General features: G+C 50.1%; 2 protein-coding genes across 4 annotated transcripts in view; one reads left to right on the forward strand and one right to left on the reverse strand.

Annotated features, from left to right (window-relative positions):
• Nucleotides 1-27,772, reverse strand: part of LOC147096539 (uncharacterized) — a 441,550-nt gene that overhangs the window by 67,658 nt on the left and 346,120 nt on the right. The gene's annotated exons all lie outside the window — the stretch shown is intronic.
• Nucleotides 1-27,772, forward strand: part of LOC147096540 (uncharacterized) — a 256,178-nt gene that overhangs the window by 15,957 nt on the left and 212,449 nt on the right. The window contains exon 2 of one of the 3 annotated variants that reach the window (XM_085975339.1): nucleotides 5,691-10,217. The exons of the other annotated variants lie outside the window; for them this stretch is intronic. Coding sequence (XP_085831465.1) covers nucleotides 5,691-7,353 — 1,663 coding nt within the window. The 3' untranslated portion in view covers nucleotides 7,354-10,217. Of the gene's footprint in view, nucleotides 1-5,690; nucleotides 10,218-27,772 lie in introns of those variants that run through there. 3 annotated transcript variants of the gene reach the window in all.

Genomic DNA, 27,772 nt, shown 5'->3' on the forward strand with positions numbered 1-27,772 from the left:
GGCAGAGAGAACTAGGGGTCCACGTAACCTTAACCGCAGAGCGAGGCCGTTCAGGGGTGATGTTACAAAGCATTTCTTCAGACACAGTGTAGTGGAAATCTGGAACACTCGCCCTCAAGAAGCTGTTGAGTCTCGGTCAATTGAAAGTGACAAAACTGTGATTGATAGATTTGTGTTAGTCAATGGTATTTAGGGTTATGGAACCAAGGCGGGGAGATGGAGTTAAGATACAGCTCAGTCATGATCGAATTGAATGGAGGAACAAGCTGGAGTGAATGAGTGGCCTACTCCTGTTCCGATGTTCCTGTGCCTCTATTTATAAAGCCAATGCTCCCATATACGTTTTTAAAAGCCTTATCGTCCTGTCCTGCCACTGTCAAAGATTTCTGTATCTATACCCCCAAGATTTACTGTTCCGGCAACCCCTTTAAATTGTACCAGTTGGTTTAAATTGCATCGCCTCATTCTTCCTTCCAAAATGCAGCATTTCACACTTCTCTGCATTAAATTTCACCTGCCATGTGTCTGCCCATTTCACCAGTGTCTCTATTTCCTCCTGAAGTCTTCTGCTATCCTCCTCACGGTTTACGACTTTTCCGAGATTCGTGTCATCGACAAACTTTTAAACTATGCCCTGTATACCTAAGTCCATGTCACTGAAATAAATCAAAAAGAGCAGTGGTCCTAATCCCGACCCCTGGGAACACTGTATACTTCCCTCCAGTGTGAACAATATCGGTTCACAACTACTGTCTGTTTTCTGTCCCTTCGCCAATTTAGTATCCACGTTTCCACTGCTCCTTTAATATCATTGGCTCCAATTTTGTTAACCAGTCTATTATAAGGTACTTTATCAAACGCCTTCTGAAAGTCCAGAAACAGAACATCAACTGCACTACCTTCATCAACCCTCTCATTTCATCCATTGGCTCATTCAAGTCAGCCAGGTTTGATTTGCCTTTAAATAAAATCCATTTTGTCTGTCACTAATAAACCCATGTTCTTCCAAGTGACGGTTAATTGTGTTTCGGAAATAACACCGATGTTAAGCTGAGTCGCCTGTAGTTATTTGGTTCATCGCGCTCTCCTTTTTTGAACAGGGAAGTAACGTTTGCAACCCTCCTGTCCTCTGGCACCTTTCCCATATCTAAGGATTGGAAGATTGTGGCAGAGCGGGTGACATTTCTACTTTGAGCCCTGCCAACCAATTTAGTACATCATCCTAATCGATTTATATCCTGTCCAATTTCTCTAACACCTCCTTTACTGTACAATTGGCAGCATCCTCCTTTAGTGAATACGGAGGCAAAGTGTTAATTTAGTACCTCAGCCATGTCCTCTGCTTCCACAAGATGATTGCCTTTTTGGTCAGTAATCGGCCCCACCTTTCCTTGGACTATTCTTTCACGCTTTATATGTTTATAAAAGGCATTAGTGTTCCCTATTATGTTACCACTAATCATTTCTCATACATTCTCCCTGCCCCTCTGTTGCTTTTGTGTGTTTATTACACTAGTGGCAGCGTTAGTGAAACAGCAAAGTACTGAATTTTACAAAGACTCAAACTGGTACTGAATTAACAATCGCTTTTACATTTCCACAGTGGGGAAAGGAAAGGCCGCTGATTGATAGTTATAATGCACGGGCACACACACAAATGGAGAATTATGATTGTAAAACAGCAGTCAAATCCACCAGTTATCTATTCATGGTGTTTTCTGAGATCCCAGAGGTTGGGTGATTGGGCAGAAGCGTGGCAGATGCAATATAAGGTGGGTAAATGCGAGGTTATCCACTTTGGTGTCAAAAACAGAAAGGCAGACTGTTATCTGAATGGCAATAGATTGGGAGAAGGGGAAGTGCAATGAGACCTGGGTGTCCTTGTGCACCAGTCGCTGAAGGTAAGCATGGAGGTGCAGCAGGCGGTGAAGAAGGCAAATGGTATGTTGGCCTTCATAGCAAAAGGGTTTGAGTACAGGAGCAAGGATGTCCGGCTGCAGTTGTACAGGGCCTTGGTGAGACCACACCTTGAGTATTGTGTGCAGTTTTGGTCGCCTTATCTGAGGAAGGATGTTCTTGCCATGGAAGGAGTTCAGCGAAGATTCACAAGGCTGATCCCTGGGATGGCAGGAATGACGTATGAGGAGAGATTGGGTCGATTGGGCTTATACTCGCTGGAGTTTAGAAGAATGAGCGGGGATCTCATCGAAACTTATAAAATTCTGACAGGTCTGGACAAATTAGATGCAGGTAGAATGTTCCTGATGGTCGGAGAGTCCAGAACCAGGGGTCATAGTCTAAGGATAAGGGGTAAGCCATTTAGGATAGAGATGAGGAAGAATTTCTTCACCCAGAGAGTGGTGAACCTGTGGAATTCTCTACCACAGAAGGCGGTTGAGGCAAGTCTTTCAATATATTCAAGAAGGAGTTAGATATATTTCTTAGAGCTAAAGGTATCGAGGGATATGGGGAGAAGGCAGGGACCGGGTACTGAATTTGGATGATCAGCCATGATCTCATTGAATGGCGGAGCAGGCTCGAGGGGCCGAATGGCCTACTCCTGCTCCTATCTTCTATGTTTCTATGTAAACGGAGCAAGCTTGGGGTTTGATGTGGTAGAAGGTGAACGAGATGAGAACGGAAATAATCTAGAGTAAGAAAAGGCCCAAAAATTAAACAGTCTGGAACAGAACATCAATTCGTCTTCTCTTATCATGGAGAAATCAAATATTTGACACACTGTGTGTTTGAAACAAAGCTTATTTATTCACTGAAATAACAACAGAAAATGCTGGAAATACTCAGCAGGCCAGGCAGGATCCGTGGAGAGAGAAACAGAGTTAACGTTTCAGGTCTGGGACCCTTCATCAGAACTGGAAAAAGCTGGAGATGTAACAGATATTACTAAGGTAAGAGGCAGGAAAGTTATCCTGGGTGGATCTGAAACACGAAGGGTGGAAGTTCAGTTGGAATCCACGTGGAATAAGTTGGAACCGGAGACAGGTGCTGAGGAAAAAGATGTGGCTGTGAAACCGAGTCTTGGAAAATGTTGCAAATGGGAATGGCAAAATCATACACATTGAAAAATGGGAGTAAGGGTTAAAGTCTGAAATTGTTGAACTCAATGTTGAGTCCAGAAGGGTGTAAAGTGCCTAATCGAAAGATGAGGTGCTGTTCCTCGAGCTTTATTTATTCACTATTTAAACAGAATATTAATCTCCAGCGCAGATACAGGAGTTAAGATTAGCAGAAACAAACCATGACTACTAGAATGAACATGGTTCAGTCCTCAATCTGATCACAGTAAATCATGTTCCATTCACTAATCTGGTCTTTTACCCAGCATTCCCCGTGGTGGACCACGTGCCGCACCCAGCCTACAAGAGCCCAGCGCGCAGGCGCGGGAGGGGCCGGTATATTGAGCATGCGCAGTGCGTTACTGGAGATGGAGAGGGGCTGAAGCCGGGAGCGCGATGGTGCAGCCGGTAAAAATCGCGACGGAGGGAGTAATGGACCGGTAGGTGGGTGGGGAGGCTTCATAAACAACTCATGCAGGAGGCAAGCCCCCAATAATAAGCTGAAGATCCCGTATTTGCAATTGTGGGGATTTCTTCCCCTTACAGGCCCAGGTTAACGGCAGCCATCTTTGTAAAGGAGAGCGGAAAGTTTCAGTGCGACGTCACCCTATGCCTGAGACAAAGAGCCATCTTTGTAAAGGAGAGCGGAAAGTTTCAGTGCGACGTCACCCTATGCCTGAGATAAAGAGCCATCTTTGTAAAGGAGAGCGGAAAGTTTCACTGCGACGTCACCCTATGCCTGAGACAAAGAGCCTTGTGTCCAATGCGGGGAATAAAGGCCCACAGCCTCCCCTGGCCCCGGGCCCTGAACAAGGGACTGGAGAAACTCGCTGCCCTGCGGATCAGACAATCAGCCGGCGCTGGTCCCGCCCCTCGGGCTCTCCGATTGGTTGGAGGACCCGCCGCCCGCTCGCTCCTCCAGCCCTGCCCACTGGGTGCCGCTAGTCCCGCCCCTCAGGCTCCCCGATTGGAGGACCTGCCGCCGGCTCGCTCCTCCAGCCCCGCCCCGCTCGCTCCCTATTGGTCGGAAGCTGCCGTCAATCAGGCCACAGGCCCGGGTGACGTGTCCCCGACGAGATCACGTGCACCGTCCAAGTGCCGCCGCTCGGTCCGGGGCCTCGCAGACTCTGAGGTTTTTCTATTTCTCTCGATTCTCTCCCAATCCACCCCGCGCCATTCTCCACCCAATCGGAGCGGAGAAAACTCACTTCGCGTCACCGATCGCGACTCTGGAACCGACACCAAGGCCTTTCCCCGGAATGGCCCCGCGCCGACTCCGTCCGGCAGGATCCGAGTGCGCAGGCGCAGCTCCGAGTGGGGGAGGGGGAGCTGGTCTCCTCTGGGCACGCGCGGTCATTACCCTTTGTGACCGGGAGGGGTCACTGTGCCGGACTCGGCCCAAACCACCGCTCCGAGTGCGCATGCGCGGGCTCTCGTCTGTCAATCAACCAACCGCCAGAAGAGGTCGCTGGTGAGACCAGTGAAGAAAGAAAGACTTGCATTTGTATAGCGCCTTTCACCACCACCGGACGTCCCAAAGTACTTTACAGCCAATGAAGTACTTTTGAAGTGTAGTCACTGTTGTAATGTAGGAAATGCGGCAGTCAGTTAGCGCACAGCAAGCTCCCACAGACAGCAATGTGATAATGACCAGATAATCTATCATTTTTTTATGTTGATTGAGGGATAAACATTGGCTCGGACGCTGGGGATAATTCCCCTGCTCTTTCCCACATTACAACGGTGACTACTTCATTGTAGTACTTCATTGGCTGTAAAGCACTTTAGGATATCTGGTGGCACTACATAAATGCAAGTCTTTCTTTCCTGAAATAATGCCATGGCATCTTTTTCATCCACCTGAGAGAGCAAACAGGGCCTCAATTTAACATCTCATCCGAAAGACGGCACCTCTGACAGTGCAGCACTCCCTCAGCACTGCACTGGAGTGTCAGCCTGGATTTTTGTGCTCAAGTCTCTGGAGTGCGACTGGAACCCACAACTTTCTGACTCAGAGGCGAGAGTGCTGCCCACTGAGCCACTGGCTGACACTAAAGAGCAAGCAGTTCTGACGAATGGTCATCGACCTGAAACGTTAACTCTGTTTCTGTCTCCACAGATGCTGCCTGACGTGCTGAGTATTTCCAGCATTTTCTGTTTTTATTAAAGAAACGAGGGAGTGATTGCTGACAGGAAGAATGTTGGGTCGTCCTGCGCTTGCGCACCTCCCTGGCGGCTGAGGCGAAACACCGACTCGCCCCCACCTGAGCCGCGCACGCGTACCAGATGTTGTGGCTCCGCATGCACGCCCGATGTTCCAACTGCGGGGTTTTGTGTGCTGAGCATGCGTGTTGCGGACCGATCGGGACGGGCGATTGTAGAGCAGGAGGGAGCGCGCGGGGGCCATGAGCACATGCGCGGGACTCAGAGTCAACAGAGCACTTTCTGCAGAGCTGGGGCCTTGTGGGTATTACAGCCGCCATTACTGCTGATCCTTTCAACCAACCTGTGCAGCAGCTGGGGCCTGAAAATCAGCTTCACTGCCCCGAGGTTCGGAAAGGGGAAAATTGAACAACAGTTTGCCTCTGATCCTTTTCTGATCTCAATTTACAGGGTTATAGAAGTGGAGCAGTTACAGGCGGGAAGCTCAGACCAAACATCACGTCAAGATCTGACAGAGTCGCTGGATTCATCAGGACCTGAATATCATCGGCCTTTGCACATGGAAGGAGAGAGCAGGGATCGCAACGCAGACAAACCGCACACGTGTTCGGTGTGTGGACTCGGATTCAGCCGATCGCCTGACCTGGTGAGACACGTGCACCGTCACACCAGGGAGAAACCGGGTAAAGGTGGGGACGGCGGGAAGTGCTTCAGTTCCCCGTCTGCATTGGAAGTTCAATGGCGCAGTCACACCAGGGACAGTCTGTTCACCTGCTCCGTGTGTGGAAAGGGATTTGTTTGTTCATCCTACCTGCAAGCACACCAGGGAGTTCACACTGAGGAGAGACCATTTCAATGTTCTGACTGTGGGAAGAGCTTTAAAAGCCCCAAGGAACTAAAGCAACACCAACTTGTCCACACTGATGAGAGACCATTTCAATGTTCTGACTGTGGGAAGAGCTTTAAAAGCGCTCAGTATCTGAAGAGACACCAGCTTGTTCACACTGATGAGAGACCATTTCAATGTTCTGACTGTGGGACGAGCTTTAAAAGCCCCAGGGAACTGAAGGGACACCAGCTAGTTCACACTGAGGAGAGACCATTTCAGTGTCCTAATTGTGGGAAGAGCTTTAAAAGCCCCGGGGAACTAAAGCAACACCAACTTATTCACACTGACGAGAGACCCTTTAAATGTTCTGACTGTGGGAAGAGCTTTAAAAGCCCCCAGGAGCTGAAGGGACACTGGCTCCTACACACTGGGGAGAGGCCGTTCACCTGCTCCGTGTGTGGTAAGGGATTCACTAATTCATCCCACCTGCTGGTACATCAGCGAGTTCACACTGGGGAGACGCCGTTCACCTGCTCCGTGTGTGGGAAGGGATTCACTGATTCATCCCAACTGCTGGGACATCAGCGAGTTCACAGTGACGAGAGACCCTTTAAATGTTCTGACTGTGGGATGAGCTTTAAAAGCTCCAGGGAGTTGAAGAGACACCAACACCTACACACTGGGGAGAGGCCATTCACCTGCTCCGTGTGTGGGAAGGGATTCATTCAGTCATTCCACCTGATGGTACATCAGCGAGTTCACACTGGGGAGAGACCGTTCACCTGCTCTGTGTGTGGGAAGGGATTCGCTCGGCCCTCTAACCTGCTGGTACACCAGCGAGTTCACACTGACGAGAGACCCTTTCAATGTTCTGAGTGTGGGAAGAGTTTTAAAAGCTCCGGGGAGCTCAAGCTACACCAACACCTACACACTGGGGAGAGGCCGTTCACCTGCTCCGTGTGCGGGAAGGGATTCGCTCGGCCCTCCAACCTGCTGGTACACCAGCGAGTTCACACTGACGAGAGACCCTTTCAATGTTCTGAGTGTGGGAAGAGTTTTAAAAGCTCCGGGGAGCTCAAGCTACACCAACACCTACACACTGGGGGGTGGCTGTTCACCTGCTCCGTGTGTGGGAAGGGATTCACTCAGTCATCCAACCTGCTGACACATCAGCGAGTTCACACTGACGAGAGGCCCTTTAAATGTTCTGACTGTGGGAAGAGCTTTAAAAGCTCTGGGGAGTTGAAGAGACACCAGCGTGTTCACACTGATCATAGAATCTAACAGCACAGAAGGAGGTGATTTGGCCCCTCGTGTCTTTGAAAGAGCTGTCCAATTTAGTCCCACACCCCAGCTTTATCCCCAGAACTCTGCAAACTAGTCCTCTTGAAGGACTCGTCCAATTACTGTTTGAAAGTTCCTGTGGAACCTGATTCCAGCATCCTTTCAGATGGTGCGTTCCAGATCTTAACAACCCTCTGTATGAAAACAATTCTCCTCATTTCCCCTCTAGTTCTTTTAGCAACTATTTTAAATCTGTGACCTTTGGTTACCGACCCACTTGCCAAAGTGAACAGTTTCTCCCTACTTGCTCGATCAAATCCCCTCATCATTTTGAACATCTCTATTAGGTCTCCTCTTAACCTTCTCTGCTCTAAGGGGAACAATCCCAGCTTCTCCAATCTCCACATAACTGAAGTCCCTCATCCCTGGTACCATCCTGGTCAACCTCCTCTGCACCCTCTCCAAGGCCTTGACATCCTTCCTAAAGTGTGGTGCCCAGAACTGTACACAAGACTCCAGCTGAGGCCAAAACCCTGCAGCTGTACAAAACCCTGGTTAGACCACACCTGGAGCACTGTGAGCAGTTCTGGGCACCACACCTTAGGAAGGATATATTGGCCTTGGAGGGAGTGCAGCGTAGGTTTACCAGAATGATACCCGGACTTCAAGGGTTAAGTTACGAGGAGGGATTACACAAATTAGGGTTGTATTCCCTGGAATTTAGAAAGTTAAGGGGTGATCTGATCGAAGTTTTCAGGATATTAAGGGGAACAGATAGGGTAGATAGAGAGAAACTATTTCCGCTGGTTGGGGATTCTAGGACTGGGGGCATAGTCTAAAAATTAGAGCCAGACCTTTCAGGAGTGAAATTAGGAAACACTTCTACACACAAAGGGTGGTAGAAGTTTGGAACTCTCTTCCGCAAACAGCAATTGATGCTCGATCAATTGTTAATTTTAAATCTGAGATTGATAGGTTTTTGTTAACCAAAGGTATTAAGGGATATGGGCCAAAGGCGGGTGTATGGAGTTAGGTCACAGATCAGCCATGATCTCATTGAATGGCGGAACAGGCTCGAGGGGCTGAATGGCCTCCTCCTGTCCTATGTTCCTAACTAGTGATTTGTAAAGGTTTAGTGTAACTTCCTTGTTTTTGTATTCAATGGCCCTATTTACAAAGCCAAGTATCCCATACACTTTCTGAACCGCCTCACCAACTTGCCGTGGCACTTTCAAAGACTTGTGAATATGGACCCCCAGGTCCCTCTGCTCTTGCACCCCCTCAAAATAGTCCCATTTAGATTATACGGCCTCTCCCTGTTGTTTCTCCCAAAGTGCATCACTTCACACTTATCCTCATTTAATTTCATCTGCCTTGTGTCTGCTCACTTCACAGTCTGTCTCTGTCCTTCTGAAGTCTGCTACTACTACACTCACAAAACTTGGCAACATAGTAAATAGTATCATCCGTAAACTTTGAAATTGTTCACCTATACCCAAGTCCAGGTCAGTTATATATAACAAGAAAAGCAATGGTCCTAATCCCGACCCCTGGGGGAGCCCACTGCATACTTCCCTCCAGTCAGAAAAACATCCCTCAGCACTGCTCACCGCCTCCTCTCCCTTAGCCAATTATATGCCCAGATTACCATCGGCCCTTTAATTCCCTCTGCTTCTATTTTCAGAGTAAGTCTCTTATGTGGTATTTTATCAAATGCCTTTTGAAAGTCCATATATACAACATCTGCTACACTACCTTCCTCAACCCTCTGTTACTTCATCAGAGAACTCAATCAGGTTAATCAGACACGATTTACCTTTAACAAATCCATACTGGCTGCCCCTTATTAATCCATGCTTCTCCAAGTGAGAATTAATTTTGTCCTTGACAATGGTCTCTAGTCGTTCACCCACCACTGTAGGGGTCGCAAAATCCCCTCAGCCCCCGAAGATCGGGAAATATTAATCCACATCGTGGACGAAGACTTGTGTGATTTAAATTGTCTCTGGGTTGGACAATGTTTTAAAACATACCCAGAACCGCAAAAGGCTGCGTTAAAAAGCTCGTAAGCTGGGCAGCACTTGGACACTGGAATCAAAGAACTTTGTGAAAATCACACACTTTAAGATTGTACATTTTATTAAAAGATGTACTCTTGAGTTTTGGACTGTTTAAATTGCCCAGGGCATAAAAATGGCTGAACAGACCTCATGGAAACAGAATTTTAAAAGGCAGCAGAAAAGGACAGACAGGCTGTTCGCATATGAAAAGCTCAGCGCTGCCCTGTAGTAAGTTTGAATGGAGCCCGAGCTGTCGGTCACCCTGTGGTATTGGGCGGGCCCGGTAACCTACAAGCTGCTTGTTTACACTGGGGAGTAGCCCATTTGAATCAGCCAATCATCAGACAGCAAGCACAATGGGTTGTTTACACACATCCATTCACTGAAATTGACTCTACTACGTGATGTCTCCATGTATGAATGGAGGAAGTTAAAAGCCCTTCTCTTGTGTATTCGGACTTTTCGGTGCAAAATTGCGCACGGACCTTTTCGGATCGAAAACAGCAGGGACTCCCAGGGAATAAAGATTAAGCCCAGGAAGTCCTCTGCCCCCTTTTTTGTCTCTTTTACTCTTTGGACTGCAGGTGAGCAAGGCTTCTGACCCCCTAGCAAGACAATCTAGTGAGAAGTAAAGGGGTGGTAATTTAAGGGAAATGTTGCTAAGATTGTACGGTTAACATTGTCGCCATTTATCCCTTGTTTTTGCCGTCTGCCTTCCCCTGTTAAGCAATTTTACTGTGATTACTTTGATCGTGTGGTGTAGTTTCTTTAGTGTTAATAAAATGTGACTTTCTTGCATCCAGACCATTTGTCCGTTTTTAATATGTCATTAATTATAAGTTCCTCCAGTCAGAACTGGAGGGGGGGGGCGGTTTAGCGATTCAAAACCGCTGATTGGAATTGGTCACAGTGCAGTGGCAAAGGCTGCCTGACCAGGTAAATTACCGTAAACCAGGTAAAGGATGCCCACCTACGGCACTGACATTAGGGTGTAACATTTGCAATCCTCCAGTCATCTGGCACCACTCCCATATATCTGAGGGAGATTGAAAGATTGTGCTCGGAGCTTCGGCTATCTCCACCCTAGCTTCCCTCTGCAATCTGGGATGCTTCCACCTGGACTGGGTGACTTTGAGTGCTCACAACCTATTTAGCACCTCCTTTCTATCCATTTTTATCCAATTTCTCTACTCCCCCCTCCTCTATTGCGACATTAACTTCATCCTCTTCTTTTGTGAAGACAGATGCTAAGTACTCATTCAGTACCTCAGCCACGCCCTCTGCCTCCGTATGATGAGCTCCTATTTGGTCCCTAATCGGCCCCACCATTCCTTTAACTATCCTTTTACTTTTCATATGTTTATAAAAGATTTTTGGGTTCTCTTTTACATTACCCACTAATCTTTCCTTGTCTTCTCTCCCTTGTGTCAGCTGTGGCTCAGTGGGTAGCACACTTGCTCTCTGAGTCAGAAGGTTGTTCTAGTCCCACTCCAGGGACTTGAGCACATAAAGCTAGGCTGACACTCCAGTGCAGTGCTGAGGGAGTGCTGCACTGTTTCTGATGAGACTTTAAACTGAGGCCCCGTCTGCTCTCAGGTGGATGTAGAAGATCCCTTGGCACTCTTTTGAAGAAGAGTAGGGGAGTTATCCCCGATGTCCTGGCCAATATTTATCCCTCAACCAACATAACAAAAACAGATTACCTGGTTATTATCACAATGCCGTTTGTGGGAGCTTGCTGAGCACAAATTGGCTGCCGTGTTTCCCACATTACAACAATGACTCCACTTCAAAAGTACTTCATTGGCTGTAAAGAGCTTTGAGATGTCTGGTGGTCATGAAAGGCGCCATATCAATGCAAGTCTTTCTTTCATATATCCTTTTTCAATTTCCCCACACTCTCTCTATTCTCCTGGTTTTTGACTCTATTCTGTACCTGACATTTGTCGTAAACCTTTTTCTGTTTTATTCTAACGTCTACATCCTTTGTCATCCAGGGAGCTTGAGCTTTGGACGCCCCATCTTTCCTCCTTATGGGAATATGCTTGGTTTGTACCTGGTGTCAAATTTTGTTTTATAACGCTCCCGTGAAGCATGTTGGGACATTTTACTACATTAAATACGTTCTATAAATACAAATCGTTGTTATTGTCTGAAACTAACAAATTCCACAGAGGAAAAATAACAGTATTTTTACTCCCAAATATTAAATTTTTTGTTCCACGAGATTTATCTGCTTTTATTGATGAATTTAAAAAGTCTCTATTAAAACCTGAGCCAGTGTGTTGTGAGCCAAAGAGCCTTGTGTCCAATGCGGGGAATAAAGGCCCACAGCCTCCCCTGGCCCCGGGCCCTGAACAAGGGATTGGAGAAACTCGCTGCCCTGCGGATCAATCAGCCGGCACTAGTCCCGCCCCTCGGGCTCCCCGATTGGTTGGAGGGCCCACCGCCGGCTCGCTCCTCCAGCCCTGCCCTGCTCACTCCCTATTGGTTGGAAGCTCCTGTCAATCACCCGGGCAGTGTGAGCTGAGCATGCGCGGACCTTGGCAGCTGCCGCTGACACATCAGGTGAGAGAGCTCAGGGAGCGGGTTAATGAACCCCAGGGGAGGCTGCGAGATTCTCAGCAGCTCAGCTCTGCTCGGTGCTGTGTGAACAGGCTGCTCCACACCCCGGCTGCTCACGGGGAATGCCAGTGCGGAAGGCCCAGTGCAGAAGGCCCAGGGTGGAAGACCCAGAGGAGAGTGTCCTAGGCGGGAGGCCCAGCACGGAGGACCCCAGGTGGGGGGCCCAGCACGGAGGACCCTAGGCGGGGGGCCCCAGGCGGGAGGCCCAGCACGGAGGACCCCAGGTGGGGGGCCCAGCACGGAAGCCCCCAGGTGGGAGGCCCAGCATGGAGGACCCCAGGCGGGGGGCCCAGCACGGAGGATCCCAGGCGGGGGGCCCAGGGCGGAGGACCCCAGGCGGGAGGCCCAGCGCGGAGGACCCCAGGCGGGGGGCCCAGCGCGGAGGACCCCAGGCGGGGGGCCCAGCGCGGAGGACCCCAGGCGGGAGGCCCAGCGCGGAGGACCCCAGGCGGGAGGCCCAGCACGGAGGACCCCAGGCGGGAGGCCCAGCACGGAGGACCCCATGTGGGGGGCTCAGCACAGAGGACCCCAGGCGGGAGGCCCAGCACGGAGGACCCCATGTGGGGGGCCCAGGGCAGAGACCCCAGGCAGGGGGCCCAGGTGGAGGACCCCAGGCGGGGGGCCCAGGGCGCAGCGGCTGGTCGACAGAAGCAGAGTCGGGAGATGCTGTGGGTGAGCATGTTGCACGGTTTCTAAAGTTGAAGAACGGTCTCCGGCCCGAATGAGTTCCAGCGGCCCTGCCTGTGCTTCGTCTGGTGGCAGCTGTGAGGCTTTGTTTCGGTGATGGGGTCGGGTTTGTGCGCTGCCATTTTGGTGGGGGAAAGACAGACTGTTCCTATCTATAGTATGGTGCTTGAACAGCCATAAGATGGGAAAAGAGATCGGGATAAAAGTGAAAAAGGAAAAAAGGAAAATAAAAGACAAAACAAGGTATATCGGCAAGGAATAACCAATGTCTTGATGGCTGGGTCCTGTGAGTGACTACAGCAAGAAGAAGGAAATTTGAGTACTCGTTTTCCTCTTTTACAGGATTTGAGAAAGTGGTCGGCTTCTTTTCTGTGGAAAGGTTGAAGACTGTGGATAAGGATTATGACATTATATGGTTGGATAACATCACGTGAAGACGAGGAGTTATTAGAGTGCCAATAGGACTGGCGTTGAACTGGTATTACTTGTTTTTTGACGAAGTTTCGGGTTCTGGTTAAAAGTAGTTTACTTGAAGTCTTAAGTGATTTTTTGATATGGTTGTAGGACTTTGTATATTGTGGTGTTATTTAGTGTTAAAGCCTTCCTTGATCGAATGAACGAACGCTCTAGTGAACGCACGCATGCGGATACAAATATATGCACACACGCACGCATACACAATGGAACATACGTTCGACTGAATGAAGGGCCCTCGCTCCCCAGGACGGGGGTCACTCGGTGAGCGTGAGGCCTGCCGGACAGATGAACAAACGCACGCATGCACACAGGTAGAAAAATGATATGCACGCATACACAATGGAACTTACGTTCGACCGAATGAAGAGCCCGCTCCCCAGGACGGGGGTCACTCGGTGAGCGTGAGGCCTGCCAGATGGATGTACGAACGCACGCATGCACACAGGTAGACAAATGATACGCACACATACACAATGGAACTTACGTTCGACCGAATGAAGGGCCCGCTCCCCAGGACGGGGGTCACTCGGTGAGTGTGAGGCCTGCCGGACGGATGAACGAATGCACGCATGCACACAGGTAGACAAATGATACGCACACATACACAATGGAACTTACGTTCGATCGAATGAAGGGCCCTCACTCCCCAGGATGAAGGCCCGCTTGGTGAGCGTGAAGCCTGCCGGACAGATGAACGAACGCACACATACACACAGACAGAAATGGCACACATGTACACAGTCATGCACAATGGAACTTACGCTTGAGCGAACGAACGGACGAATGGAGGAATGAATGATTGAACGATGCCAGTTGGACTGGTGTGTACGGATTCTTGGTTTATTAAATAGTTGCAGTTTGTACTGTAAACATTATTGATTTACCTGTAAAATTTATTGTATTTATATTGTTGACCATAATTGGTCAATGAATGTAATGGATTGACTATGTAACTGATGAGTTGTATAAGTACTGTTGTACTTGAATGTTAAAATTTTAAAAAGGACAACAGGTTATACCAAGCAAAAATGAAGAGTTACTAGATTGCCAGTAGGACTGGTATGTATTGTTTTTTACTACGGGTACCTATATTGTTGATACTGGTTTTGTCTGGAAAAATGTATTATTGTATTTGTACTGTTAATCTTAAAGCTGTTTTTTAAGGCTTAGCCTTATTGTGGTTAATGAATGTAATGGATTTATCATGTAATTAATGAGTTGTAACAAGTACTACCAGATTTAAATAAAAGAGAAAAAATGAACCTCGGGATCCCTGATAGCCAGCCAGGAATCTAGTGCTGCTGCTGTGCCAGAAGAGAAGAGAGGAGAGGAGAGGACAGGTGAGGTCTCTCTCTCTGTGTCCAGGAGGAGAGACCACATCTGTTGCTGCTGCAGCTACTATTGGGGTGCCAGAGGAGAGGAGAGACCAGGAGACCGGACCAGAGCTAACAACAAAGGGAAGCCATTCCATCACTGTTTCCCCAACTGGTCTCCATTACAGGAGAGGGAGAGAGGGAGAAAAACGAACATCCTACATCTGTTCAGAAGGAGGGAGAGCCGTTGGAAAACTTCTACAGGTGGGTGTTTCATGGTGCACTCTCATAAAGACTTTATATTTAAGTGGGGGGGGGAGGAAAGAAGAAGGAGAAGAAAACATCTAGGGGTGTGTGTGAGTGTGTGTGGCTCTTGTAAAAACTAGGCCACACACACCACTAGCAAACACCCCTCCCTATTGCTTGACCTGGGACAGCTGGAGCTGCCCAGGCGAAGTCATCATTTAATTATCACATCGTTAAGACCTGGTGGTGGACTGAGCCTGGGCATCTCCAGCTTTATTTTCCCAGGTGAAGACATCTTCTCCCCCCACAAGAAGACCATCAATAGAGACTTATTTTTCAGAAAGTGCACCCCTGCGATCACCCACCCACCATCTTGAGTGGAGACCCAGCCCCTGCGGCCTCCCTCCTTCCCACCCCCCTTTCTCTCTCTCTTTGTCTCTCTCTAAAGAGGCACCTCATATCCATTAATTGCCCATTGAGCAGAGGAGAGAAGGCCCCTCTCCCAATTTAATCAACAAGGGGAGAGGTGTGCCTTCACTTTTAAAGCTCCCTCTGCTCAGGGAAAACAACCACTGAGGCCATTAACATCACCAGGCCTGTGACTTGGGTGGGTGTAGCCCTTTATAATAAGCACCCCATGATGGCGACCAGATCATCGCTGGTGACGGGGCCAGCAAGGTCATACGCAAGTGTGGCAGCCACGGCCACAGCTGCTCCCACTGCTTCTGCTGCCCCGTCACCATTCCGCCTCATCACTAAAAAACACGGGGTGAAGAGCTACACTCACCCCAACTTGACTATCGAGGCGTGCGTGAAGGCCATGGCTGGGGTTGTCGGCCCTTCAGCCATCGTCGCCGCCTCGAAAATGTATGGCAAGGCGGTGTTCTTCCTGGCATCGGAGCGGGCGGTGTCCCTGGCTGTAGCCAAGGGGCTCACTGTGGGCGGGACCTTCCTGCCGGTGGATCCTCTCGAGGCCACCGCACAAAGGATCCTCTTTTCAAACGTCCCGCCCTTTGTTTTGGCTGAGCTCATCCTCCCCCACCTACGTCAACTGGGGGAGGTGAGGTTGGGGATCACACCCATCCCGCTCGGATGCAAGGAGGCCAGCCTTCGGCACGTCTTCTCCTTCCAGCACCAGCTTTTTGTTCAGCTGGCCCAGGCGGAGGACACCGAGGGCGCTTTTATCGTGTGCCACGAGGGGGCTGCCCACCGCGTCTTTTGGACGTCGGGCGGTGTGCAGTGCCACGCCTGTAAGGAGGTGGGGCACGTACGAAAGAACTGCCCTGCCTCCAAGGCCCTAGACAGATGGTCAGATCTGGTGCTGCTCGTCAGCTCCGTACGTGCCGCTGTCAAATCCATGGGCGCGGACGAGGGCGCGGGGCCACGGGATCAGCGTCGGATCAACAAGTTCCTCGCTGGGCTGCTGAGGGAGTGGCGGTCGAATAGCGGCCGCTCTCCCTCCTCCCGTTAGGTTGAGGTTGCACGATGCTCTTGTCATGAAGATAACCATAGCCAGCCTCAACATCAACGGCAGCAGAGATGCGCGCCGTAGATTTAATAACTTCTCGGTCCTCCGGGACGGGAGGTATGCGGTGTGCTTCCTGCAAGAAACCCACACCGTTCCGGAGGACGAGGCCACGTGGCTCCTGGAGTGGCAAGGAGGGGTCAGCATGAGTCACCTCTCCAACTAATCCAGCGGGGTGGCTATCTTGCTGGCCCTGCATTTTCAACCGGTTATCTTGTGGGTCAAGGAGCACGTGCCGGGCCGCTTGCTTCCAGTCACTGTGGCCGGTGCGCAGCAAGTGTGCTTTGAAGAAGTGTCCACTCTTCTGGGCTCCATTGACGTCGGCGAGTGCGTCATCCTCGGGGGAGATTTTAACTGCACCCTTGAGGAGAGGGACCGTTCGGGTCCCCCACGCAGCCTGGAGTCGGTGGAGAAGTTGAGGGACCTGGTTGGATCCTTCGACTTGGTGGACATCTGGCGGAATCTCCATCCCGACTCCAGCACCTTCACTTACATGAGGTCTGGAGGAGGAAGGTCCAGAATCGACCGCCTTTACATTTCCCAGGCGTACGTCTCCTGCGTCCCGGCGGCTTCCATGCGGCCAGTGCCATGCACGGACCACCACCTGGTGTGGGCAGAGCACACTCCATTGTGCGCGCCGGGGGGGGGGGTCCGCGTACTGGCATTTTAACAACCTGCTGCTGGAGGACGAGCGGTTCCGGGATTCGTTTCGTCGGTTCTGGGCCGACTGGAGAAGGAAGCGAGGGGGCTTCCCCTCCTTGAGGCTATGGTGGGACGTGGCCAAGGCTCATGTCCATCTCTTCTGTCAGGAGTACACGAGAGGGTCGACCAAGAGGCAGGAGGCCTGGGTCAGGCGGTTGGAGAGGGAGGTGCTCGACCTGGAGTCCCGTCTCGGTCAAGTCGTCGATGACCATGCCCTGTGGAAGGTGTACAAAGAGAAGAAGGGTGCACTGAAGGACCTGCAGCTCGTCAGGTCCCGAGGCACGTAGGTGAGGTCACGGATCCAGATCCTCCGGGACCTGGACCGCGGCTCCCGCTTCTTCTACTCACTGGAAAAAAGACGGGGGATCCGTAAGCAGCTCTTGGGGCTGCTGGCCGACGACAGATCTCTGGTCTCGGATCCGGAGGGGATCAGCGTGGAGACCCGGGCCTATTACAGGGCTCTGTTCTCTCCGGATCCGTGCAGCGAGGATGTGCGCAGAGTTTTGTGGGAGGACATGTTGAAGCTCGGCCCGGAGGGCGCCGAAAAATTGGACACTCCGCTATGCTTGGTGGAGTTAACTGATGCCCTCAGCCAGCTCTCGAGGGGAAAGTCCCCAGGGCTGGACGGGCTGACCGTGGAGTTCCACAGGGCGTTCTGGGACGTCCTGGGGTGCGACTACGTGCGGGTCCTGGGGGAAAGTCTGGCGACCGGGGAGATGCCCCTCTCTTGGCGCAGGGCGGTCATTGTCCTGCTGCCTAAGAGGGGCGATCTCCGCCTTTTAAAAAACTGGCGCCCGGTCTCTCTTCTCAGCCCGGTCTCCCTTCTCAGCACGGATTATAAAATTTTTGCCAGGGCCATGTCTGCCCGCCTTGGCACTGTGCTGGCCCACATGATCCACCCCAACCAGCCCTACACAGTCCCGGGCCGGACTATCCATGATAACATCCATCTGGTCCGGGACCTAGTCCACCATTCCCAGAGGGCTTGTCTGTCGGTCGCCTTCCTTTCCCTGGATCAGGAGAGGGCCTTCGACAGGGTGAATCACGAGTATCTCTTCGGAACTCTGTGCGCATTCGGGTTTAGGATGCATTTCATCGCCCGGATCTGACTTCTGTACGCCGCCGCGGAGTGTCTGATAAAAGTTAACGGGTCTTTGACGGTGCCCCTTTGTTTCGGGAGGGGAGTGCGTCAGGGATGCCCCATGTCCGGTCAGTTATACGCTGTCTGCAGGGAGCTTTCCTGCGCCTCTTGCAGAAGAGGTTGATGGGACTGGCTCTGCAAGGGCCGGGTGTGGAAGTCGTCCTCTCGGCTTACGCCGATGATGTGCTCCTCATGGTCACGGATCCTGTCGACCTGCGGAGGATGCGAGAATGCCAGCAGATTTACTCGGACGCATCCTCTGCCAGGATCAACTGGGAGAAATGCTCCGGGCTCCAGGTGGGTCAGTGGTGGGTGGACTCCCTGCCAGAGGAGTTCAGGCCCTTCGCCTGGAGCACCACACACCTCCTCTACTTGGGAGTCTACCTCAGCCCTGCCGAGGACGCCTGGCCAGTGAACTGGCAAGAGCTGGAGGCCAAAGTCACCGCTCGCCTAGGATGCTGGACAGGACTGCTCCGAGTGTTGTCCTACAGGGGTCGAGCGCTGGTCATAAACCAGCTGGTGGCCGCCATGTTGTGGTACCGGTTGGTCACTTTGATCCCGCCCCCTGCGTTTGTCGCCAAGATGCAGAAAAAGCTCATCGACTTCTTCTGGGACAAAGGGAAGCACTGGGTCTCTGCCGCGGTTCTGAGTCTCCCGCTTTGGGAGGGCGGTCAGGCGCTGGTGTGCCTTTGCACCCGGGCGGTGACTTTCCATCTTCGGAGCCTGCAGAGATACCTGTACGTCGAGAATCCTCTTCGATGGTGTGCGCTGGTGACGTATTTCTTCCGGCAGCTGCACGGCCTCAATTACGACACACAGCTCCTGTTTGTGGAATTGGGCCATGCGCCTGCCTGCCTGCGGGAGCTGCCTGTCTTTTACCAGGAACTGCTATGGGTCTGGAACAGCGTCGCCTCCAGGTGGAGTTCTCCACTGTCAGCAGTGGTGGCTCTCCTTCAGGAGCCGCTGCTCAGGAATCTGCACCTCCGTGACCGTTGAATCGGGTGGCTGGCGGAGGGCAGAGCTGTGCCTCGTAAGGTGACCAGGGTCGGGGACTTGCTCGATGGCAGAGGAGTGGGCTGGATGGTGCCGGAGGAGCTGGCGCTGCGCCTGTCCTGGGCCAACGTCCGGCTCGCGGCCAAAGCCATCGAGACGCTGAAAGCGGCGCTGATCCCTGACTCCAATAGGTGTATCGAGGAGGCTCAGGCACGTGCGGCGATCCCGTCCGAATTGACCCCTGTTCGGACAGAATTCCTCATCGGCGCATGGCCCTGAAGCCCCTCTCGGGAACCGGCACCTCACAACTTGAGCTGTCTCGAGGAAATGCCCTCTATGGCTTTTAGTTCTGCGCAGAGGGGTTTCCTGTACGGGCTGCTCCTGCACACTCTCCACTTTGTCATCTTTGCCTGCCGTCCGCACACAGGCGGAGGTCTCCAATGGGGGGCTCTCTACGCGGGAGTCCTCCCTTTATCTATTGGAGACTTGGCTTGGAGGGTGTTGCATGGAGCGGTCCCGTGCAATAAGATTTTAAGTAAGTTCACGGACTCCCAGGCCTCTTGCTATTTTTGCGGCCTAGAGGAGTCCGTGTTCCGCATTTATGTGGAACGTGAGAGGTTGCAGCCCCTGTTCCATTATTTGAAGGGGCTGCTCCTCGATTTTTGGCTGCACTTCAGTCCCATGCTCCTGATCTATGGCCACCCGGTGCGGAGGGGAGAGGGCAGGTCGGAGGACCTCCTTGTAGGACTGCTCCTGGGCCTGGCCAAAGTGGCCATAAACAGGTCCAGGCAGCGGGCGGTTGAGGGGGTCATTCGGCCCGATTGCCTGCCTCTATTCTGCAGCTATGTTCGCGCCCGGGTTGCCCTGGAGATGGAGCACGCGGTGTCTGCCGGCACACTTGAGGCCTTCTGAGACAGGTGGGTGCCGTGGGGACTGGAGTGCATCATCACCCCGGCCAATGTGATTTTAATTTAATTGGTAAGTTTTTAAAATTAATCCAGTGTTTTAAGCTTCTTTACAGTCCATCTGTTCGGCTGGGAGAGCGAGAGCCTCTGGCCGGCGATGCAGAGAGCCCTGCAGATGGAGAAGAATGTTGACCAGAGTCTGCTGGATCTGCACAGCTCTCCACTGGGAACGCCGACCCTAAACTTTGTGAATTCCTGGAGACCCACTATCCGGATGAACAAGTGAAGATGATCAAGAAGCTTGGCGATCACATCATTTACTTGTCGAGACTGGGACCCTGGCCTTGTAGGCATGAGGGCTTGTGACTTTGTACAAAGAACCGAGACTTGAGCTCTGTGAATGTCATTTTTAAAAAAATGAACCAAAAAATAATAAATAAAAAAAATAATAAACTGCGGGTAGGCCGCGCCGCAGGGTTTATAAAGTTGGAGAACGGTCTCAGGCCCGAATGAGATCCAGTGTCCGAATGTGTTCTGCCGGACGGCAGCGGTAAGGCTTTTTCTCGGTGACAGGCTTGGGTTACGCGCCACCATCTTGGTGAAGGAAGGACAGACCGTTTCTACCTGCAGCAGGGTGCATGTGCAGCCATCTTTGTACAGGAACAGAGAGTGGGCGGGGCTTCAGGGCCCCAGTGACCAGGAGAGACAATCATTGACTCATGATTTTATTCTCACTCTGCACACAGCGGGTGTAGAACTGAACCCAACCAGAGTAGAGGGAGGGGGAAAACTGAGAGTGGAGGAAAGAAATGTTGGAGATGGTGCGATGGGTTTGGATTTCAGCACAGGGGGGAGGGAGAGTGTGTGGGACGGGGATTTACAGCTTTGGGGTTAAAATGTGTTATTTTGGTCATATTTCTAGATTTGCCATTTTCTGCCCACAGGGCAATCACAGTGCACTGACCAACACCTCAGCTTGTCAGAATAGGGCAGGTGGAACCGAGCCAGAGGCAGCTCTGGGACTTCATCTTCTGAGCATTGGGTTGGGAAACAAGAATTCCATTGTTTATTGGGCCCTGGGTGAGCACTGCCCTCCCTCCCACAATTTTAATATTTTGATGCATCTGTCTATTTATATACTAGGAATGTTTTAATTGCTTTCATAGCAAAATGCATTTATTATTAAACCTTCACAGAAACAACTGTGGTAACAATTGAATAAAACTCAGAGAGTTGTCGGGATCTGGAACACTCGACCTGAAAAGGTCATGAGCTGATTCCATCAATGATTTTAAAAGGGAGTTGGGCGGGTACTTGAGGATGAGGATCTTACAGGGTTGCGGACAACAAGCAGGGATGTGGGACGAAGCACGAGGGCGCTTTCTATGAGCCAGCACAGGCACGATGGGCCGAATGGCCTCCTTCGTGCTGTATGTTTCCATGATTCTGTGAAAACTAACAGAACCAAACAAAGAAATGATATTCCTTGGTTATTGATCATTTCACTAAATTTCAACAGAGTTCTCTATACACCAACAACAACTTACCTTTATATAGAGCTTTTAAAACATCTCAAGGCACTTTACAGTAGGGTAATGTGATGAAATAACTCTGTGTTCTGACATTTGTATTGTCTGTTGTTGTTGTACTTGTTAATGTCTGGAATGTTCTACACTAATGCTCCTCCCTAGCCCCGCCCCTCTGGATCCTTCCGGATTTGTGTGAGTCTTACTCATAAGGGCTGGGTCAGTGATGAATGATGGTTGCCCTGTGTTAACTCAATGCCATGTTCTTACTTAATAAAAGCCTTTAGTTTTAAGCTTTAACCTCTTGGATTCAGGCAGTTATTTGGCACATCATGTAATAAGACAATAATCAACACACATATTTTGTTTGTGATCCAGTGCACTGACACAAAGTTCCTTCACAACTGTAACAATTTTATTGCGGTTGCTGTGAAGGCTGCGCTCACTCTGCTCGTACACCTGGTCTCCAAAGGAGGCAAAACAGGACTAATGCTGCCGAGCTCAGCTCTTTTTGATCAGAAAATATCAACTGTTTCGCCTCGCCAGGGAATGCACAAAAGAGGCAGCAGTGCTCATTGGCTGCCCAGGAAAGTCCTATTTAGATTAAACTCCTTCACCCAGAGGGTGCTGAGAATGTGGAACTTGCTGCCACAGGGAGTAGTTGAGGCGAAGAGCATGGATGTATTTAAGGGGAAGCTGGATAAACACATGGGAGAAAGGAATAGAAGGAGATGTTGATAGGGTGAGATGAAGAGAGATGGGAGGAGGCTCGTGTGGAGCATAAACACCACATGGACCAGTTGGGCCGATTGGCCTGTTTCTGTGCTGTACAATCTGTGTAATTCTATGTAATAAGAGAGGAGAGAATGTTCCATAGAAACTAAAATTATCTGTTCCAAATTTTAATCCTGAACTTACAGTGATGTCTTTTGTAAACTGCTTTTACAGGGAATATCGGCCTTTGAATGTGGAAGGAGAAATGTTTGCCTGTTCTGTCTGTGGGAAAAGATTTCAAAGATCGGTGTGACTGGAAAAGCACCGAGACACACAAACCCTAGTGAGAGTGTTCCAGTGCACTGACTGTGGAAAGAGCTTTAACCAGTTACACAGTCTGAAAAAACATTGCACCGTTCACAGCGGGGAGAAACCATACACGTGTTGTGTGTGTGGATGAGGCTTCAACTGATTCAGCTCCATGTCCCAGCTGGAAACTCATCGACGCAGCGAGTTCACACCGGGGAGAGGTCGTTCACCTGCTCCGAGTGTGGGAAGGGATTCACTAATTCATCCAACCTGCTGATACACCAGCACATTCACACTGGGGAGAGACCGTTCACCTGCTCCATGTGTGAGGAGGGATTCACTAATTCATCCAACCTGCTGATAAACCAGCACATTCACACTGGGGAGAGACCATTCACCTGCTCCGTGTGTGAGAAGGGATTCACTAATTCATCCAACCTGCTGATACACCAGCACATTCACACTGGGGAGAGACCATTCACCTGCTCCGTGTGTGAGAAGGGATTCACTAATTCCTCTGACCTTCTGAGACACCAGCACATTCACACTTGGGAGAGGCCATTCACCTGCTCCGTGTGTGGGAAGTGATTCAATCAGTCACCAACCTGCTGACACACCTGAGAGCTCACACTGGGGTGAGGCCGTTCACCTGCTCTGTGTGTGGGAAGGGATTCAATCAGTCATCCAACCTGCTGACACACCAGCGAGTTCACACCGGGGAGAGGCCATTCCCCTGCTCAGTGTGTGAGAAGGGATTCAATCAGTCATCCAACCTGCTGGCACACCAGCGAGTTCACACCGGGGAGAGGCCGTTCACCTGCTCAGTGTGTGAGAAGGGATTCAATCAGTCATCCAACCTGCTGAGACACCAGCAAGTTCACAAGTGACTGCAGAGGTTCGATTCTGCTGTTATTGCTGCTGTTAGTCACATCCAGGACTGAACCATGTTGATTCTGACAGTTGGGGTTTGTTTCTACTGATGTTAATAACCCCTATAACTGGGCTGGATTTTAATATTCTGGATATATAGCTGATTGAGTTGTCGGGGCAACAGTGTCCCTTTAAGTACTGCTGTCTGATCTTTCCCCTTAATTTCTGATGTGTGTCCCTGAAATATTTTACAATAAAATTATAAACTTTTACTTCAATCGTATATTAATCTTTGCTATAAAATCTACAATTCATTGTCTGAAAGATTCCATTGATTATCATCTCCAATTAGAAAGTGCTGATTAATCCTCGCTGACAACTCTTACTGACTTGCACATTACACACAGTGGCACCTCCATTATCCACCAGAAAGAAGGGGAATGGGAATTGGTGGAGAATCGAGAGTCCCCAAATGTTGCCCCTCCCATCTGGTACAGCAATCCCCTCGGCACGGGAATGGAGACAAGTCCAGTTATAGTGATGGGATGAGTTAAAGGTATTTACTCAGATGGGTGGAAGGTGGGAAGTGGTGTTCCACGGGGATTGGTGCTGGGACCACTGTTGTTCACCATTTACATGAATGATTTGGACTTGGGAATCAGAAGTACAATTTCAAAATTTGCTGATGACACTAAATTGGCGGGTGTAGTTAATACTGAGGAAGACTGTGATAGCATCTTTGTAGAATTATTCAGTTGTGTTCAGTAAATAGCAGCATCTTTTAATTTGCTTTGACTGATCACATCACTATATAGTTATGTGAAAAACAGAAATTATTAACAGCTCCCAATTTCAGAATTGTCAGATTCAAACTCAACTTCTTCCAAGTACAATCTAACATTTCAAAAATTGTAATGGATGTAGGCGAGATATTAGGACTGTTGTCTAACACAATCCAAACACAGTGACACACAGGCAGATGGGCAGGTGTAGCTTCACAGCGAATCCTTTCAAGCCTCACTAAAAAGTGGCACACTGGCAATCCATTGTCCACTAATGGAGTTGTGATCTTTGTAAATTAAGAAATGGAAATGTGTCAAAGAGTTGATTAACAGAGTGGGGCATCATCTTCCTTTGATTTCTATTTCTGACACCAAGCAACAGGAAAAGGTCATTACAACACGACATAAACAGACTCTTCGGGTGTGAGACATCAGACTTCAGAACAACACGTCTGCCAGCTCTGGCCACAAACCTCAGTACAGTCAACCTTTCAGCAGCTGCAGCCCTGATTAAATAACTAATAGTTTAACATGTCTCGTAAAACTTTTGTATCAAAATAGAAGAAATGTATTTGTGACACACACACAATTAATAATTAAATCACAATGTGATTGTGAGGATCAATTATCGCATCTTGAAACCTTCTGTGTCCACTAGTCGAGGAAGGTATCAAGTGAACCGGTGGACACCGCCTGCTCCCTCTCCAGGGCCACCCGGGCAGGAACAAGACCATGGGAGAGAGGCAGGCAGCCAGAGTGAACCCCCATGGGCCCCGCCCATCCTGGGCCTACAAATTGCTGTTATCACCAGGCCCAAGAGCAGGTCCAGGAGAAGATCCTCTGACTTACCCACCCCCACTCCGCACCGGGCGGCCAAAGATTAGGAGCGTGGGGCTAAAGTGTAACCAAGTGTTGAGGAGCAGCCCCTTCAGGTAACTATACAGGGGCTGTAACCTCTCACACTGAATATATACACGGCACGTGGACTCGTCTAGGTCGCAAACATCACATCTGACCTTGGAGTCCGGAAAGGAGCTTAAACTGTTGCACACGACAGCTCCCTGCAACAGTCTCCACCCCAGATCCCCAATGGTGCTGGGAAGGACCCCCGCATAGAGAGCCCTCCATTGGGGACCCTCGCCTCGCCTCCGTCAGAAAGCAAGATGACCCGCCAGTCTGATTGAGATTGGGCAATAAACAAAATGATTCAATAAATGACACAGAAACCCGAGTCCCCGGGTCCTCAGCCCTGGTGTGAAGTACGCTGGCCACCAATTTTCCGTTACTAACTGGCACCTCAGGCCCCGCCCAGTCTGGTTTAATTACTGAATGTTTTCTAACTCGGGTTCAGGCCTGTCATTCTGAGGGAAACAAGGCCTCCTTTATTGGTGTGTCCCACCCGAGCGGCTGTTAATGGCTTTAATAAACTGGCAGCAAGGTTTTTTTTAAAGGTGGAAAGTGGTGAAAAATGCAAATAGCGATGCCTCAAAACTCAGAGACAGAGAAATACACTTCATCAGCGCCCCTGCCACAGGACTCAATATCCACCCCCTCCACCACTGGTGCACTGTGTCTGCAGTATGTACGGTCTACAAGATGACCACGGTCAGGCCGTGTGGAGTCAAGGGCCAGGCAACAGAATGAATGGAAAGATCGCAACAAACTACCCTTAACTCCAACCCTCTGATTTCTGTTTTGTCGCCAGCTTTCCATCCATTCTGCTGCCTGGCCCTTCACTCCACACGGCCTGACCTTGGTCATCTTGTCGATCTTACATACTGTTATGGATAGCAAGCTGGTCACAAAACAGAAAACAGAGAGTAGGGGTTAAGAGTAGCTACACAGACTGGCAAAAGGTGGGAAGTGGTGTTCCACAGGGATCGGCGCTGGGATCACTATTGTTCACCATTTACATAAACGATTTGGACATGTGAATCAGAAGAACAATTTCAAAGTTTGTCGATAACACCAAATTGGGAGGTAGAGTTAATACTGAGGAAGACAAAATGCAAGAAGACATTAATAAATTTCACAATGGGCATGTAATTGGCAAATGAATTTCACTGTAGATCAGTGTAAGGTGGCATGTTAATGAATTTCACTATAGATCAGTGTGAGGTGGTGTGTTAATGAATTTCACTATAGATCAGTGTGAGGTGGTGTGTTAATGAATTTCACTATAGATCAGTGTGAGGTGGTGTGTTAATGAATTTCACTGTAGATCAGTGTGAGGTGGTGTGTTAATGAATTTCACTATAGATCAGTGTGAGGCGCTGTGATAATGAATTTCACCATTGATCAGTGTGAGGGGGTGTGTTAATGAATTTCACTATAGGTCAGTGTGAGGTGGTGTGTTAATGAATTTCACTGTAGATCAGTGTGAGGGGGGTGTGTTAATGAATTTCACTATAGATGAGAGTGAGGTGGTGTGTTAATGAATTTCACTATAGATCAGTGTGAGGGGGTATGTTAATGAATTTCACTGTAGATCAGTGTGAGGGGGTGTGTTAATGAATTTCACTGTAGATCAGTGTGAGGTGGTGTGTTAATGAATTTCACTATAGATCAGTGTGAGGGGGTCTGTTAATGAATGTCACTATAGATCAGTGTGAGGGGGTCTGTTAATGAATTTCACTGTTGGTCAGTGTGAGGTGGTGTGTTAATGAATTTCACTATAGGTCAGTGTGAGGTGGTGTGTTAATGAATTTCACTATAGATCAGTGTGAGGTGGTGTGTTTTGGTGGGAAGAATAAGGTGGCCACTCACTACTTGGACAAGAGGGTGAAATTGGGTTGTTTTGTGCCTCCTGCGATATTCAGCAGGAGGTTAGCGTCAGAGGTAGTCGGTAGCTCCCCACGGCACTGCACCGCCGGCAAAGACGTCATCGCCACGCGCAGCACCCCGGCTGCAACCTTGGGTTGCGACCCCTGACCTATCACTGGACGATATGTCTGACAGGGTCAGGGGTCGTTTCTGCAGCCATGGCGATGCCACTTAAAGGGCAGGTGTTGGGCGGCAACTTTTTATTTTGGCTGACAGCCAGCACCTGCCCCCTTCCCCTTTCTTCTTCGGGGTGTCGGCCACGATCGTGCAGCCCGGCGCTCCTCTTGATCTGACACCCCACTCCCCGGTGGTCCAGCAGGGCCCCGGTGTGTGCAGTGCTAGGCCCCTCCCCTTTAATAAGGGAGGGAGGTCTGCTATGACACGGTGCTATGTGCCGACGGGCATGGTGCTGTTGCACAAAGCACCGTGAAATTCACTGGTAGTGCCTCAAGAGGGAGGGGAGCACTTCCAGTAGCACCCTGCCTCCTGCCTGGGGCGCTACCACTGAATTTAATGCGCGGGGCGCTAACTTTTTCGGGGCGCTAAAATTAGCCCCGGCGCCACCGAATTTCTCCCTAAGAGTCTAAATGGGCTGGAGGAGCAGAGGGATCCAGGGATACAGATACACAAATCACTAAAAGTAGCAACACAGGTTAATAAGGCCATTAAAAAAAAAGCACTGGGGTACATTCCTAAAGGAGCCTTCTGTTCCATGCGTAGG

Source organism: Somniosus microcephalus, unplaced genomic scaffold, assembly GCF_052327205.1.
Source record: "Somniosus microcephalus isolate GS21.2 unplaced genomic scaffold, FLI_Smic_1.0 unresolved_chr1, whole genome shotgun sequence".
Classification (NCBI taxonomy): domain Eukaryota; kingdom Metazoa; phylum Chordata; class Chondrichthyes; order Squaliformes; family Somniosidae; genus Somniosus; species Somniosus microcephalus.